At 41.5% G+C, this 15,894-nt stretch overlaps 1 protein-coding gene across 2 annotated transcripts in view; it reads left to right on the plus strand.

The window, feature by feature from the left end:
- Positions 1–15,894, plus strand: part of TNIK (TRAF2 and NCK interacting kinase) — a 391,768-nt gene that overhangs the window by 322,877 nt on the left and 52,997 nt on the right. For both annotated transcript variants that reach the window (XM_065943139.1, XM_065943140.1), the window contains 3 exons: positions 2,985–3,149; positions 6,935–7,174; positions 9,641–9,747. In XM_065943139.1, coding sequence (XP_065799211.1) covers positions 2,985–3,149; positions 6,935–7,174; positions 9,641–9,747 — 512 coding nt within the window. The remainder of the gene's footprint in view (positions 1–2,984; positions 3,150–6,934; positions 7,175–9,640; positions 9,748–15,894) is intronic.

Below are 15,894 nucleotides of genomic sequence, written 5' to 3' on the forward strand. Positions count from 1 at the left end.
AAGCAACAGACAGCATTATCTTCCTGAAGACTTTAGGACAAGATTTTCTTGAGACAGAGTAGCCTGATGCCTCATTGTTACACTTATATAGATTTTCAGATTCTGGGGACAAACTCCAACCCAGGAAATCTCATCACATTGGATTCATCCTGAAATAATCTGCAGAGTGTAACAGTAGATTATTCATACCATATATTTTATGATGGTAAAGACTGAAACATACTGATGGTAGGATTCAGTATGTAAACGAACTGAGAGAAAGCATAGGCAATGTTACTAGAAATACATTAGTAATATCCACACACAAATTGTGGTGCTGGAGGACTCCTAAGAGTCCTTCGGACAGCAAAGAGATCAAACCAGTCAATCCTAAAGGAAATCAACCTTGAATATTCATTGGTAGGTCTGTTGCTGAAGCTGAAACTCCAGTACTTTGGCCACCTGATGCAAAGAGCCAACTCACTGGAAGAGACCTTGATGCTGGGAAGGATTGAGGGCAGAAGGAGAAGGGGGTGACAGAGGATAAGATGGTTGGATGGTATCATCAACTCAGTGGACATGAGTTTGAGCAAACTTAAGGAGATAGTGAAGGACAGGGAAGCCTGGTGTGCTGCAGTCCATGGTGTCGCAAAGAGTCGGACATGACTTAGCAACTGAATAACAACAACGATATCCACACATGACTAATCAAACCCATTAACTGCCTGTGAAAATCATCATCCCTTTTTGTTACCCATTCATTTCTAACAACAGTCTTAGGGCATATGTGGCCCATGGTCCTGTTAGAGACAAAGGTGCTTCCTTTCCTGGAGGTTTGTTGCTGGCAGTTGCCAAAAGAATTCTTCATCTCAAAAATGGTACCTTTGTTCGATGGAGATCTTTGGGGACAGACTTTTCGGATGTTGTTTTTAATGTACTGTTTCTGAATGTGGGTTTAAAACAGTCTAAGGATATTTTACAGCTAAGAAAAAAGAATGGCAGGTATCTTAACTTCCTTACATTATTTGGTTCATAAATATCAGGTAATAAGTGGCTACAGCTTGGATAAACAATTATTTATCTGAAGATGAATTGAACCTCTTGGATTTCTGACCTCAGACTACAATGGTTTGAATATTGAGGGGTACCTATACATGTGATTTTTCTATTTAATGATCTTCCCTAGAAATAAGAAAATGACTAATATTTGACTAACTCCAGTGGTCTAGAAATAGTCATCTTCTTCTCAAAGAGTCTAGTATTTGGAAAAACAATACATTGCATGCCTTGGTCTCAGTTTATCTAGGGCTATCTTTGCAGGGTTTGCAAACCAGTGGGTTTGCAGGACTTTCTGTTTGTGTTCTCATCTCAAAGCTGGCTTTGTTCTTTCCTTTTGCTCAATGCAATGGCTAAACAATTATTACTGATGTAATGCTTTGTACACACATCTACAAAGTGTACATGTTCTGGTTTGTATCCCTGTTTTTTTGCTGATTATCTTATTTGGTATGTGGTAAGCTTCTGAGACATGGAATTTCAAAACCAAAGTCAACTGGATGTCAACTGTACATACATGCACAGCCTTGGCCAGGGAAGAGGTGTTCAGATGACTCTTGTGTAGAGGCAGAAGGGTGGCTTTCTCTGCTGTAGCAGATCTTAACACGTTGACATGTTTGTAGTTAATTTGAGAGTTTTAAAAATAGACTTACTTTGTGTATGAGACTGAGTCTGCCTCTAGGAATATTCAGAATAGGATGGGAAAGAAGAGCCCTTTTGACTTTTTATTTCAAATCAGGCAGTAAAATGGATAAAAGATCTTAGCTGTTACATACATATGTCTTGAGGACCCACATGTGGGTTCCATAACAGGCTGTTACAACACAAAGATAGTGAGTCAGCAGAAGAGAGTTAATGGTCATTAGGGTGGAAATATTGCCCCAATGGGTTTGGAAATTGCAACTGTCAAATTGACCCTGAAGAAATAAAGGACAGGACAAGGTGGATCTGGAGAAAAGTGCTAGACCTTTTAAAGCTGTTGAAGATTTTAAATCATGTCTTGCAGTGTGCATTTTGTTTATCTACATTTTTCTTTATAATTTGTCCTCTGCCGCAGTCTGTCTGCAACAAATAAGCACTAAGGGTGACTTTTGCCTATAAAGATAGCCTTCCCGGGTCCTTTGAGCCTTCCCTCTGAGGCACTTCTGTTTAGTTACCTCCTCTGGGCTGAGAGAGACTCTGCAAAAAAGGGAGTGATAAGGGAATGAAGTGTCCAGAGGGCTGAAGAGGAGAAGCAAGAACAAGTGCCGTGTGTGGAAAAACAGGCAGAAGAAGGGGAAGAGAGAGAGAGTGGAGTCCAGGCTGGGATGGAAAAAATGCAGTGGAGCAGTGTATTTTAGGGAACAGGAGGAGAGACACCTGAAAAGGAAAGGCCCTCAAGAGAAAAAAAAGATACAGGAAGTCAGTTTAAGACAAGCCATGTTCACTGAGCAAGACTCCCACTTGCCCATGAGAAGGGCGTAGGAAGCGATGGAGGGTGAGCACATCGTCTTATCAGCCCTTCCGTGTTCTTCCCCGTCCTGTCTCATTTGTCAGCTGAAAGCAATTTTCTATTTTCCCCACGCGATTGTAATACCTGACATGGTTGCATCTCTCCCTGACTGAGCCCTGGATTTGTGACCAATCAACAGGACAGTGTTCCAGCTAATGCATGGGAAACTCTTAAAAAGCAGATCCCAAATTCTTAGCCAATAGAATAGCATGAGATAAGGGGTAATGGAAGGGTGATGCCTTAAATATTCTATGTGTTTTTTATGCTATTATTTACTCTGACAGAAAAGAGCTTTTTGCAAATTTTTGATGCAGAGCAGCTAGAGCTTCAGCTTTCTAAAATGATTTGATTGGAGGGATGCAAAATGGCTGTGCAGGTGACTACACAAAATCCTGACTAGGAAGTAAATCAGCTTCTATCCATTGAGGCACCTTTTTTTTGTTTGTTTGTTTTCTAGGTAGAAGAACGGTCAAGGCTCAACCGGCAGAGTTCACCTGCCATGCCTCACAAGGTTGCCAATAGGATATCGGACCCCAACCTGCCCCCACGGTCGGAGTCCTTCAGCATCAGTGGGGTTCAGCCTGCTCGGACACCCCCCATGCTCAGATCAGTCGATCCCCAGGTACTGTGTCCCTTCATTCCCCTGGGTTTTTCAACAAGGTGTACGATAAAGTCTAATAAAAGTAACAGGGAATAGTAACATGGATTTGGGTATGAGACCAACCAAATCATGGCTTTTCATATCAAATCTCTAGTAAGATAGGAGACCCCACTTAATGTGCAGGATAGAGGGAAAAGTGAGAAGGAAAAAAGCACCATTCTTAACTTTAAGCTAACCGCAAAGTCACTTCTTGGTAAATTGGCCTCTCAAGAGAACTGTGGACGTTTCTGCTAGTCCAGAACAGGCATCCTGTGAGTTGTAATTACCAAAGCTAAAATTTTTGTAGACCTCTGTGACCCCATGGACTGTAGCCCACCAGACCCCTCTGTCCGTGAAATTCTTCAGTAAAAATACAGGAGTGGGTAGCCATTCCGTTCTCCAGGGATCGAACCCAGGTCTTCAGCATTGCAGGCAGATTCTTTACCATCTGAGCCACCAAGGAAGCTTGATGTGTATATAAACTGTTATATTATCTTTTGTTCCTTGGAATTTTGGCATGAGCCTGAAACTGGAAAAGTTAAATGGACTAGGTGAAGTAGAATCGTGTTTTCTAAGCCAGTGGTTTTAAAATTGTGGTCCCTGGGCCAGCAGCATCAGCATCACCCAGAAACTTGGTGGAAATGCAGATTCTCAGGCCCAACTCAGACTGCTAATCAGTAGCTCTAGGGGTGGAGCTGGAAGTCTGGGATTTAACAGCCTCCAGGTGATTCTGATACACTCTCAAGTTTCAGAACCACTGTTCTAAGCTATTTGGAAAAGAAAAGATTTATTCACTTTTAGATAAGGGGGAAGTTTCTGGAAGTTTTCGAGGAATTTTTTTAAATTGTGTATACCAAAAATGACATAGGAATTGAGATGTAGTATGACATGTCATAAAAAAGAAAGGTTATGCAGCAGTCGTCTTAAGTTTCTTCCAGGTCTCCACCTGTGTCAACATTCCCGCAGATATTCTGAGGGAATATTCTTTTATATATGTAATGCTATTTGAACTGGAGTTTCAGAGGAGATACATTCAAGGATTCTTGATTTTAAATTTGCCTTTAGTATATGAGGTCCAAAATTCTTCAGTACTAGCCAGATTAGCTTATCTTGCTCTTGTTTGTTTTTATTCATATATAATGAGTTCAGGCCTAACCATCCATGGGTTCAAATCACACAAAGTTCCTCTTTAAAAACCCCTAACTTTGACCTTTTAGGAAACTTTTTCCCTGTAAAAGGAGAGAGTAGAGAGAAAACTTAAGAAACTATGTGAAAGTGACTAGGAAATGAAAATGTTGATATCCTGTGACAGACAGCTAATTGAATTAAGCATTCTTCAGGAGCTTCATTTTTTGTTTTTGTTTAAGCGACTCTTTCAAAGTAGGTTTGTGTTTTGTACTGCATATTTTTAAAATTTATTTTATTCAAGTATAGTTGATGTACAATGTTGTGTTAGGTTTCTGCCATACAGCAATGTGATTCAGTCACACATATATATACACGTTCTTTCTCACAATCTTTTCCGTTGTGATTTATCACAGGGTATTGAATGTAGTTCCCTGCGTGATACAGTAGGAGCTTGTTACTTTTGCATTCTATATATAATAGATTGTGTCTGCTAATCCCAAACTCCCAATCCTTCCCTTCCCCAGCCACTGCTTCTTGGCAATGACAAGTCTGTTCTTTGTGTCTGTGAGTCTGTTTTGTAGATAAGTTCATTTGTGGCATATTTTAAGTTCCACATATAAGTGATACCATATGGTATTTATCTTTCTCTTCTTGACTTACTTTACTTAGTGTGATAACCTCAGAGTCCATCCATGCTCCTGCAAATGGCAATATTTCATTCTTTTTTAGAGCTGAGTTGTATTCCATTGTGTGTGTGTGTGTGTGTGTGTGTGTATACATACATACCACATTTTCTTTATCTATTCATTTATCAATGGACATTTTGGTTCTTTCCATGTCTTGGCTATTGTAAATCATGCTTTTATGAACACTGGGGTACATATTTGTAAGACAGGCTTTGTTTTTGTATTAATGCTTAATATATTTAATGATATTTAACCTTTAAATATCCCCGGTGGCTCAGAGGTAAAGAATCCGCCTTTGATGCAGGAGACACAGGTTCATTCCCTGGGTCAGGAAGATCCCCTGGAGAAGGAAAAGGCAACCCACTCCAGTATTCTTGCCAGGAAATTCCCATGGACAGAAGAGAGCCTGACAGGCTACAGTCCTAGGGGTCGCAAAGAGTCAAACACAAATGAGCACACACCTATACAACCTTAATATAAATTTGACTGGTTACAGTTCTATTCTCGTTGAAGCATACATTCAACTGAAGTAGACTTTGAGAATTTCCTTGGAACTATAGTTAGCAACTTTCCAGTCTCCCTAATCAAGAGGGTCTGAAGAATCTGGGGCAAGGCTGCTCCAGAGATGAGACCTCAAGCGCAGGAGGAACAGGGCCAGGCTGGTGGAGGAGGGCTGTGGAGGTGTCCTCTAGCAGTCTAGGCACTGAGATTTCAGACCAAAGAGAGTCGGATAGGTCCCTGGTACAAAACAAATACTAGATTAATGTTTATTGAATTAACAGTTTAATATAGAAAATACTCAAGATGTTTTCCCAGCCAGGGTTGATTGACCACCTTCAATATGCCAGGCATGGCCCTAGACTCAGAGAGAGGAAGTCTGACATAGCTCTTGTCTCCTGGGAGCTTCCCTGCATACTGGAGGAGAAAATAGGCTTACATGAGCACAAACAAGGAAGTGTGAGCAGTGCTCATGGTGAAGGGTACTTGGAACTCTAGATGTTCATGATTTGTCTTATAAAGCTACATTTCTACCTAAAGTCTACATTTCTTCCCTGCATGAACGATATCAATATATGCCGAATTGTGAGACTTCAAACTCTAAAAGAAGTGTCTTAGTGTCGTGAAATATATAATATCTAGGTGATAAGAACCAGTTCACCAGAAAGCAGGATCACACAGCAGTTAGGCTGTGGAGTTACAACATAGGAACTAGAATTAGGTATATGTGTAGGTTACAATCCAGTCTCTGTCACGTATTAGCTGTGAAATCTAGATACCCTCTCTATACCTTACATTCTCATGGGTAAAATGAGAAGAATAATTGTGTCCAGCTCATGGTATTTAATGAGTTCATAAGAAGAAAGATGTTGAGAGCAATTCTTGTTTCACAGAGCACTCTCTGAAGTCCAAGTTAGGAGGTTGAAAAGAGGAAGTTTGTATGATCAGAAGTGCTTGTAAATGTTTTGCTGGTCAATGACTGTTCACGGAAAATCATTATTATCATGACACTTTCTTCACTGACTTCTTAACAGTCCCAAGTCCATCATTTAACTCTTTGCCAGTAAGTCTGGTCCAACCCTCCAGCTCTAAGATAGGAAATTTGGGAGAGCTTTGAGAAGTATCAGCAAAGAGCTGCTGTGGGCTCCTTGTGCTCAGGTTCTCTCTCCCTAAAATTTTATCCTCCCTTCGCATGAGATCCTCGTTGATCTGTGTTTCCCTGGTGACTCAGTAAAGAATCTGCCGGCAATGCAGGAGACCCAGGTTTGATCCCTGGGTCAGGAATATCCCCTGGAGAAGGGGATGGGCACCCCAGTATTCTTGCCTGGAGAATCCCGTGGACAGAGGATCCTGTCAGGCTGCAGTCCCTGGGGTCACACAGAGTCAGACGCAAGTGAGCTGATACTATTACTCCTGCTTCTAATAATGCTGCTGTGATGTTGCTCTGCTGCTTAGATCCCGCATCTGGTAGCAGTGAAATCCCAGGGACCTGCCTTGACCGCCTCCCAGTCGGTGCATGAGCAGCCCTCGAAGGGCCTCTCTGGGTTTCAGGAGGCTCTGAATGTGAGCTCTCACCGCGTCGAGATGCCACGCCAGAACTCAGATCCCACCTCTGAAAACCCACCTCTCCCCACTCGCATTGAGAAGTTTGACCGAAGCTCTTGGTTACGACAGGAAGAAGACATTCCACCAAAGGTAACATTACTGGAGTTTGCATCGTCATCTCTATCACTGTCATCAATGTTTATTGTTACTGCTACTGTTACTGTTATCATTGCTATTACCCCTGTTGCAGACCATTCATAGTACCAGAGAACATGAAAACACCGCCCTGTCCCTTCTAGCATTCGTGTTGGTCCCTCCTCATTTCCAGGCTAAGACTTGGATTGTCACTCACCATCTCTGATCTCCATTTTCCCCAAAGAAATGGATGCTCTGGTGGACTCAATGACTTGAAAGCGCACATCCTGTATCCAGAATTAGAACTCCCAACCCCAAGCCTTCCAAACTATTCATTAATACTATCCATCTTGAGAAACAGAGTAATACGGATATTCTCATTGATGGCTTAATCTATATCTAGACAGACTTAAAATTTCCAGATTAAAAAGTGGAGAATTTATTTCTATTTTTAATAACACAAAGTGAAACCACACTTCAGGTGTTCAGAAAATAGTAATGCTCTTAGAATACTAAGGAAAGCTCCCTCTAGGCCAGGTTGTAGCTTAATTCCAGTCTTTATTACTGAGGATTAAATTGTAGGGTGAAATGACCAAGTGTTCCACTGGCTTGGTTCCATTTGTTTTGTTTTTGCCTGTACCGAGCTGTTATCCATTCCAAAGTGTCCTAACACATGGCTCTGCATCTCGCTACAGACAACCTGAAGCATTTCAAAACACGAGAAATGTTGCATCAGATTCTTCTGGTTCAGGATTCCCTTTCTCCTGAACTTAGCTGAGGAGCCAGGACAAATGGAATGCCTCACAGTTTCCATAGATCCATGGCATTATTGATTCCAGAAAAAAAATAATACTTTTTATCCAAATGTTTTCAAATATTTTTCCTCATCTTCCTCTCAAAAAAATTTCCATGATTTTGCAAATGAAATTGGCTGATGATGGCTTTTTTGTTGTTCTCGTCTTGGGGATGGCATCAGGCAAGGTTCTTTATGGAGCAAAGTTCAATCTGAAGAACAGGATGGGCAGAGGAGCAGACAGGAGAGCTGGGGAGACATTTGAGGTCATTGGTCCATTCTCTTCAAACATGCAGGCACACTTTTATAACTCTGGAAGAAAAACTTTAGATCAACACAAAGGTTTTAGGTTTTAATGATTCATTACTCCCTCTCTACAACTATTTCAGGTGACCAAATACAAAAGGAAAAATAGCAGTAGTATTTAACTGAACAGGTGGGAGCACTGATTTGGTCATTCTGCATCACTTCACTGACTCATCTTTCTAGATCTTTATCTTAAAATGTTTTATAATAACCAGGAAAACTTGTATTCATGGTAAATATTCTTTAACATATTAAGTAATAATATCAAAACAAAGCATCATTTAACAATATCTAGTAGAAAATATCAGATTGATCAGAAAGTTTGTTCTCTTAGTGGATATATTATTTAATGATGTTCTTGGTGCAAATGAAAAAAATTTGTCTTCCTTTTAAAACCAAATGAACTTTTTGGCCAACCCAATACAAATCCATTTTAAAAGGACCTCCAAAAAAGAAACATCCAAGCACCTGAAGAATGTTCAGCCCACCTAGCTGCCACACTTTCATTTCCTGCTCAGTTTTCATAAAGTAAATTTCCCCTCTGCTTTCCCCTCGCATTGAACTCCTTCGGTGCGCTTAACAGTATGCAATTTCATTAGAAAAAGTTTTATAAAATGAGGCATACTTGAATTTACCTTAGTCCCTTGACCGATAAGCTAATGATACAATTTCCTACTGTACTTTGCAGTCCGATTGGTACTCACATAGTTTTTTGAAGACCTTCCAGGGTTTTCATTATTAATACTGGTATTTTTTTTTTCATTACATTTGCAAACTGACCTCCCAAAGCACCGTGTTAGGAGTTTGTTTTGAATTAGCAATTGCAAGTTGGTTAGCGAGTGGAAACATTTAGGACCTATCGCAGTCATTTCTCTGAGCTCACGGACATGTGGCTTATGTCCCAAGTTCTAGTCTGATACCCTAGTTTCTCACCAGATTTCATAATTTCCTTATCTGTTTATCAGTTGTGCTGTGAGTTAAAAATGGAACTCGATTTATCTGGATGACTCTCATCAGATGCAGTTTCCAGTGGCCAACTGAGTTAATGATACCCCAGAGAAATTTCTGGTGTCCACCACTCTTGTGCAAACATAGGAGGGCAATTATTTTAGCCCTGTATGTCAAAGTAATTCACTTGCTCTGTTTCTAAATTTGTTTTTAACATTGAAGGCAGTACTCATTAATGGTTGCTAAAACGTGCCTCATTGCATTTCCTTTGATTTTGTTTAGGGAGTTAAGTGTTTCTTTGAGATGTTTCTTTCCTGCTTCTGATCATTCCATGTCTCCTGGCGGATCTTAGGAAAGAAGTAGGCTGCATTTGAAGCAGTACCACATGGACGTTACTTTATGGAAAATATTTCTGAATTCTGGTTTCCTTTCAGGTGCCTCAAAGAACAACTTCTATATCCCCAGCATTAGCAAGAAAGAATTCTCCTGGAAATGGTAGTGCTCTGGGACCCAGACTAGGATCTCAACCTATCAGAGCGAGGTAAGGGAAGGAAGATGGGTGAGGTGAAGGGAAGAGCCCCCACCTACCATTGTCATTACTGTTTTCCTAAAAAGCTATCTTTGTTTTTTCTTTTTACTTCTGAGGCATGTTGACTGGCCACCTGGACTGTAAATTTTGGTGGGCCAGAAGCAAGTCTTTTATTTCTTCAGTATCCTTTCACAGAAACCAGTGTATAGTGTAGGCTCATGAATGAATGAGCAAATGAATCACGGAATCAACGCAAAAGCCAAAAAACACCTGGCTTACCTTCTTTGGCAGGTTTTCAAATGTGGGAGTAATACTACAAATAAAGTCTGGGTGTGGCACCCCTGACCATTAACCTCAGAGACCATTTCATGAAGTCAGCCAAACAACAAGGCCTGATCTGAGATGATTTTTAGCATCAGGTCAAGAAACGCACCCTGGCTCTATGGTGACCTAAACAGAAAGAAAACCCAAGGAAGACAGTATATATGTGTATATGTGTGACTGATCCTGGTGCTCAGACGGTAAAGCGTCTGTCTGCAATGCGGGAGACCTGGGTTCGATCCTTAGGTCAGGAAGCTTCCCTGGAGAAGGAAATGGCAACCCACTCCAGTACTCTTGCCTAGAAAATCCCATGGACAGAGGAGCCTGGTGTCCATGGGGTCGCAAAGAGTCGGACACGACTGAGCGACTTCACTTTCTTTCTTTCTTTATGCAGTAGAAACTATCACAACATGGGAAAGCAACTATACTCCAACTTAAAAAACAAAAAGAAAGAAATGTGCCCTGAGGTCTGTTGAGACAGTAGAAAGTAATTAGCAAAGAGGACTTCTCTGGTGGGACAGTGGTTAAGAACCAGCCTGCCAATGCAGGGGAAACAGGTCCAATCCCATACTTGGTCTGGAAAGATTCTACATGCCTTGGGGCAGCTAAGCTCACGCACCACAACTCCTGAGCCCATGCTCTAGAGACTGAGTCACAACTCCTGAAGCCTGTGGGCCTAGACCCCGTGCTCTGCAACAGAACAAGCCCCCACAGTGAGAAGCCCATGCTCACCACAACTAGAAAGAGCCCTGGCAAAGCAGTGAGGACCCAACACAGCCAAAGATAAATAAATAATTAATTTTTTTAAAGAAAATAATTGGCAAAGCAATGCTATAGTGACCAACTGCAGAGCTGTCCTAGTTTGGCAAATGGCAGAAGGACTAGTGCTCGTGAGAAAGTCATCTCTGGCGTTATGGAGTGTCACTGAAATACAGTGATGCTCCCCCACTGTTGCTCTTTGAGCTTCTGGAATTTTTTACCAACCGTGCATATTCCTACAGTCAAGAAGTTGCATCCACCTACTGGTGGGTGTAGAGGTCTGAAAAGAAGCTGGAAAATAAACAAAATCCTTACAGTACCAGAGCATATTTTATGGGGTAACAGATGCTGTTTGTTGCTGTCGTTCATCAAACTCCCCTCACATGTTTCATGAGTACACTCCTTTTTAGGATCAGCTGAAATAGCAAATGGCCTCTGTTGAGACTATAAAAAGGAACTTGAGGGTACTGTGTTATTCTTCATTGTGTTCATAAGAGGACAGTCTCTTGCTAGTCAAAGAGAAAGAGAGACTGGAAATGAAGGTTATGACTGTTTGTACAGATCCTAAAATCTGGAATTGTTTTGATCATAAAGCTTTCATTTTTCTCTTCATGTGAAAAGCGTTAGGAAGGGGTCAGTCTGTAAATAAGACAGAACTGTACTAAGAACATTCACCTCTGGAGGGCAAAGAAGCTAGCTCGTTCTGAGTGGAATTACCAGTTGCAGAAGCTCTGAATGAGCCGTTTTTGTCCAGCAGCTTGTCAGGTTCACACTGAGCTGGTGTTGTGAGCAGAACTGAGGACCCCTGGTGTGGACCGTGACCAGGGAGCGAAAGGAATGTGAGGCTGGATCGCCAGCCTGAACTTTACCAGTCCTCGTCTTCTAGCGATAATAAGCCTCCAGTATCAGGGCTTCTTGCTCCTTTGAACCCTGCCTTCTAGGCTGTGTTCATGAGATAAGTTGTTTAGAATTTTAGTTTCTGTACATCAAGCATCATTTCAACTTTAAGTCTTTTTCCCTCTATCAACCCAAAAGAAAGAGAACTGTCTTTCTGAAGTCAGATGAAAAGCAGTCCTTTGTTCCCTCTGAAGTACTATTTTAATGACATTAAGGCTCCAAAATAACTGATAAATGGTCCTGCATGCTTTGCTCAGTCGCTTCAGTTGTGTCCAGTTCTTTGCGACCCCATGAACTAGAGCCTCCCAGGCTCCTCTGTCCATGGGATTCTCCAGGCAAGAATACTGGAATGGGTTGCCATGCCCTCCAACAAGGGATCTTCCCGACCCAGGGATCGAACCCAAGTCTCCTGCATTGCTGGTGAATTCTTTACCTGCTAAGCCACCAGGGAAGCCCAATAAATGGTCAATGGCTTGCAAAACATGTGCTTTTCCCTTGGAACCTCTTAAACATTGTATTCTGTCCAAAGAAAGGAGATCTTGTGAATACAGCTAACATTTTTCTGTTTACAGAGAAGGTAGGGAGGAAATGAACTTAGCGGTAGTAATTATTTACCTGCAATGAAAATCAAAGGCATTTCGGGGGAGGGAGGATGGAGAATCCCCATCCTTGCCATGTAGAACATTCCTGCTTCTTTCTATCACGTATCTCTAAGTGATCAGCACTTAAAGATGTGACACAGACTCTGCAGCTCTAGATTGAATTGCATTTTGAAACATTTCAGGATTTGGTGTTTTGTTGCCTGGAAAATACCATGGACGGAGGAGCCTGGTAGGCTGCAGTCCATGGGGTCGCTAAGAGTCAGATACGACTGAGCGACTTCACTTTCACTTTTCACTTTCATGCATTAGAGGAGGAAATGGCAACCCACCCCAGTGTCCTTGCCTGGAGAATCCCAGGGACGGGGGAGCCTCGTGGGCTGCCGTCTATGGGGTCGCACAGAGTCGGACATGACTGAAGTGACTTAGCAGCAGCAGCATTGTGCTAGAGATGGCTTTAGTTCACCTTTGTTGTATAATAAAACGGATGGCTTGAAACAGTAACTGTTTATGATTTCTCACCATTCTGTGGGTTGACCTCAACATTGTCCTGCTGGTCTCTCCTGAGCTGGCTTACGCAGCTGCACTGCAGCGGCGGGTCCACTGTGCCTTCATGTGGATGCTCATCCTCAGCTTCTTGACTGTTTGGTGATTGCAGGATGGCACCTCAAGAGGGAAAAGCCCCGTACACAACTGGAGGAGAATTGCTGTCCAGTGTTGTGTTAGTTTCCGCTGTACACCAATATGAATCAGCGATATGCATGCATATGTCACCTCCCTCCCTCCCCGCTCCATCCGACCCCTCTAGGTCATCACAGACCCCGGAGCTGGGCTCCCTGTGCAGCGTGGCCGCTTCCCACTAGCTGTTTGTTTTACACATGGTAGTGTCTGTATTTTAGTGCTACTCCTTATTTCATCCCCCCCTTCCTCCTCCCCTCCCCCATGTCCACATGTCCATCCTCTACTTCTGCATCTCCATTCCTACCCTGAAAATAGCTTCACCTGTACCATTTCTCTGGATTCCATACATACATGTTAATATACAATATGCGTTTTGCTCTTTTTGACTTGCTTCACTCTGTATAACAGACTGTAGGTCCATCCACATCAGTACAGATGATCCCATTTTGTTCCTGTTTATAGCTGAGTCATATTCCATTGGATACATGTACCATATCTTCTTTACCTGTTCATCTGTTATGGACATTTAGGTTGCTTCTGTGTCCCGGCTGTTGCAAATACAAACACTTTTGAAGCTTTTGCTTCTGTCATCTTTGCTAATGATGTGATTCACCAATGGTTGGGTGGGGGGGATTACTGTAATAGGACAGAGATTGTCCCATTTTCTATTGGTTCTAATAAGGTCCTTATAGATTTTTTGGTACCATTTGTCAGATAACTGCCCATCCATAAAGCCATAAAAAGGTTGCTTTTAAATATTTTGTTCTTTGCAATACCATATGGACTCCCAAATGCCTTACACTGTCAAGGTAAACTGGTGAGTTTAAATTATGATTTGATTTGTTCATTTTTTAAATTTCTGTTTTAAAACCTCCCATGCACTTTAACATTTAACTTTGATTCATGTGTTCTTTTAAAACAAATTAAACTTTGATTAAGCAAATACATTCAGAGTATGAAACATTTTAAATTAATCCAATAATACCCAGTCAGAACCCAATGACTGAATGCTTAATTTAAAAAAATAAATAATTCTCTGACCTATCCCAAACCTATCTGCTTATGGCTGGTTTGTTCTCATTGGCTGTGTCATCAGAGAACAAAGGAAAATGAATGTGGGCAGGCAGCCAGTTAATTATAGACTTGGCCCAAATATTTGGGCCAAGAAACCACTTTGTAATCTTAATTTTCTGTTTTGACTTTTTTATATGATTCAAGTAAATGGAATAATTTTCTTTTTACTGTGTGTTTTATAAACCAAACAGCATTGTCTGCAGTATGCCAAATGTCTGAAGTAAAAGTTAGCATTAGAAGTCTATATGCATGTTTTCAAGTTTTTACATATTTGGATCTGAATGAGATCAGTTAATACATAAACACAGGCAATCTATTGTTTCATGGACTTGTTCTGAAATTGATCCCCTCTAAGAGCATTTATCTCAAGCACCTTGGCCCCAAGGCCAGATCAGGTGACACCATAGTAAGGAAGAGAGGAACATGGCAGTGTGACATTTTCTCAAAGCACTTACATTTTACCACACACAAAAAAAAAGATAGAAAAGGCATTTGAAAATGTTCCCTATTTCTATGTGTGATTACATAGAAACTAAACACTTCTTTCAGACTCCGGAAGCAAAAATAGCAACCTATTAAGATCCGTACCCACACTGGTTAGCTCCAGTGGGGGGATTGGGGGACAGAATTGTGCTAACGAAGCCCAGATCAGGGGTTTAATTGTCTTGGGGTCCAATCAGCTTCACACCGAAAGAGGGCTGAGCCCCAGTCAGAGACGCAGGCTCCTTCCAACTGGTTCTGCTGATGCCCTGGCACCTCTGTCATCCCAGTACAGCCCTGGCCCAGGTCTTATCATCTAACGTGGCCGCAGCCTCCTCTTTGGTCAGCCTGCCTCTGTCCCGACCAGTCATTCATAAAGCCGGCCCTGGGAGGCCCGTGTTTTCTGCCTGGCTTTAAGAGAATTGCTGTAGAAGCTTCCCATTTCCAAAAGAGGAAGATGAAGCTTCCCATTTATTTTGATGACCCACTCTCCAAGGGTTTCCTACACAGACTTGGTACTCAGCCAGGATGGTGTCATCTTTATACCAAGGAGCCCCAGGAAAAGCCAGGTCCATGTCTTTGCTCAGACTGTTCCCCCAGCCTTGCTGCTCACCCCTCTGAAGTTTAATCAAGTCCTTTCTCCTTCCCAGCACCACCACCAACTACTGCAGGCTGAATACACTGCATCCCCCAGACTCCGCTATGCTCGCATAGAGTGTAGAGTTTAGCCTTGCTGGCTGTGATCTCCACTGCATGTCTCATCGCTAGGATTATGTTGTAACTTGACTGTCTGTCCTGTGACCTGGACTCTTCTCCATCCCTCATGGTCTCACAAAGGCAGGTGCTTAATGAAAGGTTTTGGCTAAAGGATCAAAAAAGTGATGCATTCGAGCAAAAAGCTGGATCCTGCTACCATACAGCAATAACCAGGGAAAGTCCTCAGAGCTCACAGAACTCCCTTCTCTCAATAGGTTTTTTGTTTGTTTGTTTGTTTTCACACAAAGAACACTACATCTCTACAAAATGAGAACAGCCACCAAGAAACCTTACCCTTAATGTGTAATGTAATTTAAAAAATTTTTTTTAGAATTTATTAATTATACATAAATAATTCCTAATTGCTACTGTTTAATGAAAGAGAACAGTAGGGAAGAAGTTATTATTTAGGAATTTAAATAGGATTATTTTTTGGAAAAAAAATGAAAAATTGGAAATGTGAGATATTGCAGAATTAGCATTCATTTATCATGCTATTCTACTTAGAATATTATATTAGATATACTATAGATATTTAGATATCTAATTATTATTATAGATATTCTAATAATATCTAATTATTATCTAGATA

Source organism: Muntiacus reevesi, chromosome 8 (assembly GCF_963930625.1).
Source record: "Muntiacus reevesi chromosome 8, mMunRee1.1, whole genome shotgun sequence".
Lineage (NCBI taxonomy): Eukaryota > Metazoa > Chordata > Mammalia > Artiodactyla > Cervidae > Muntiacus > Muntiacus reevesi.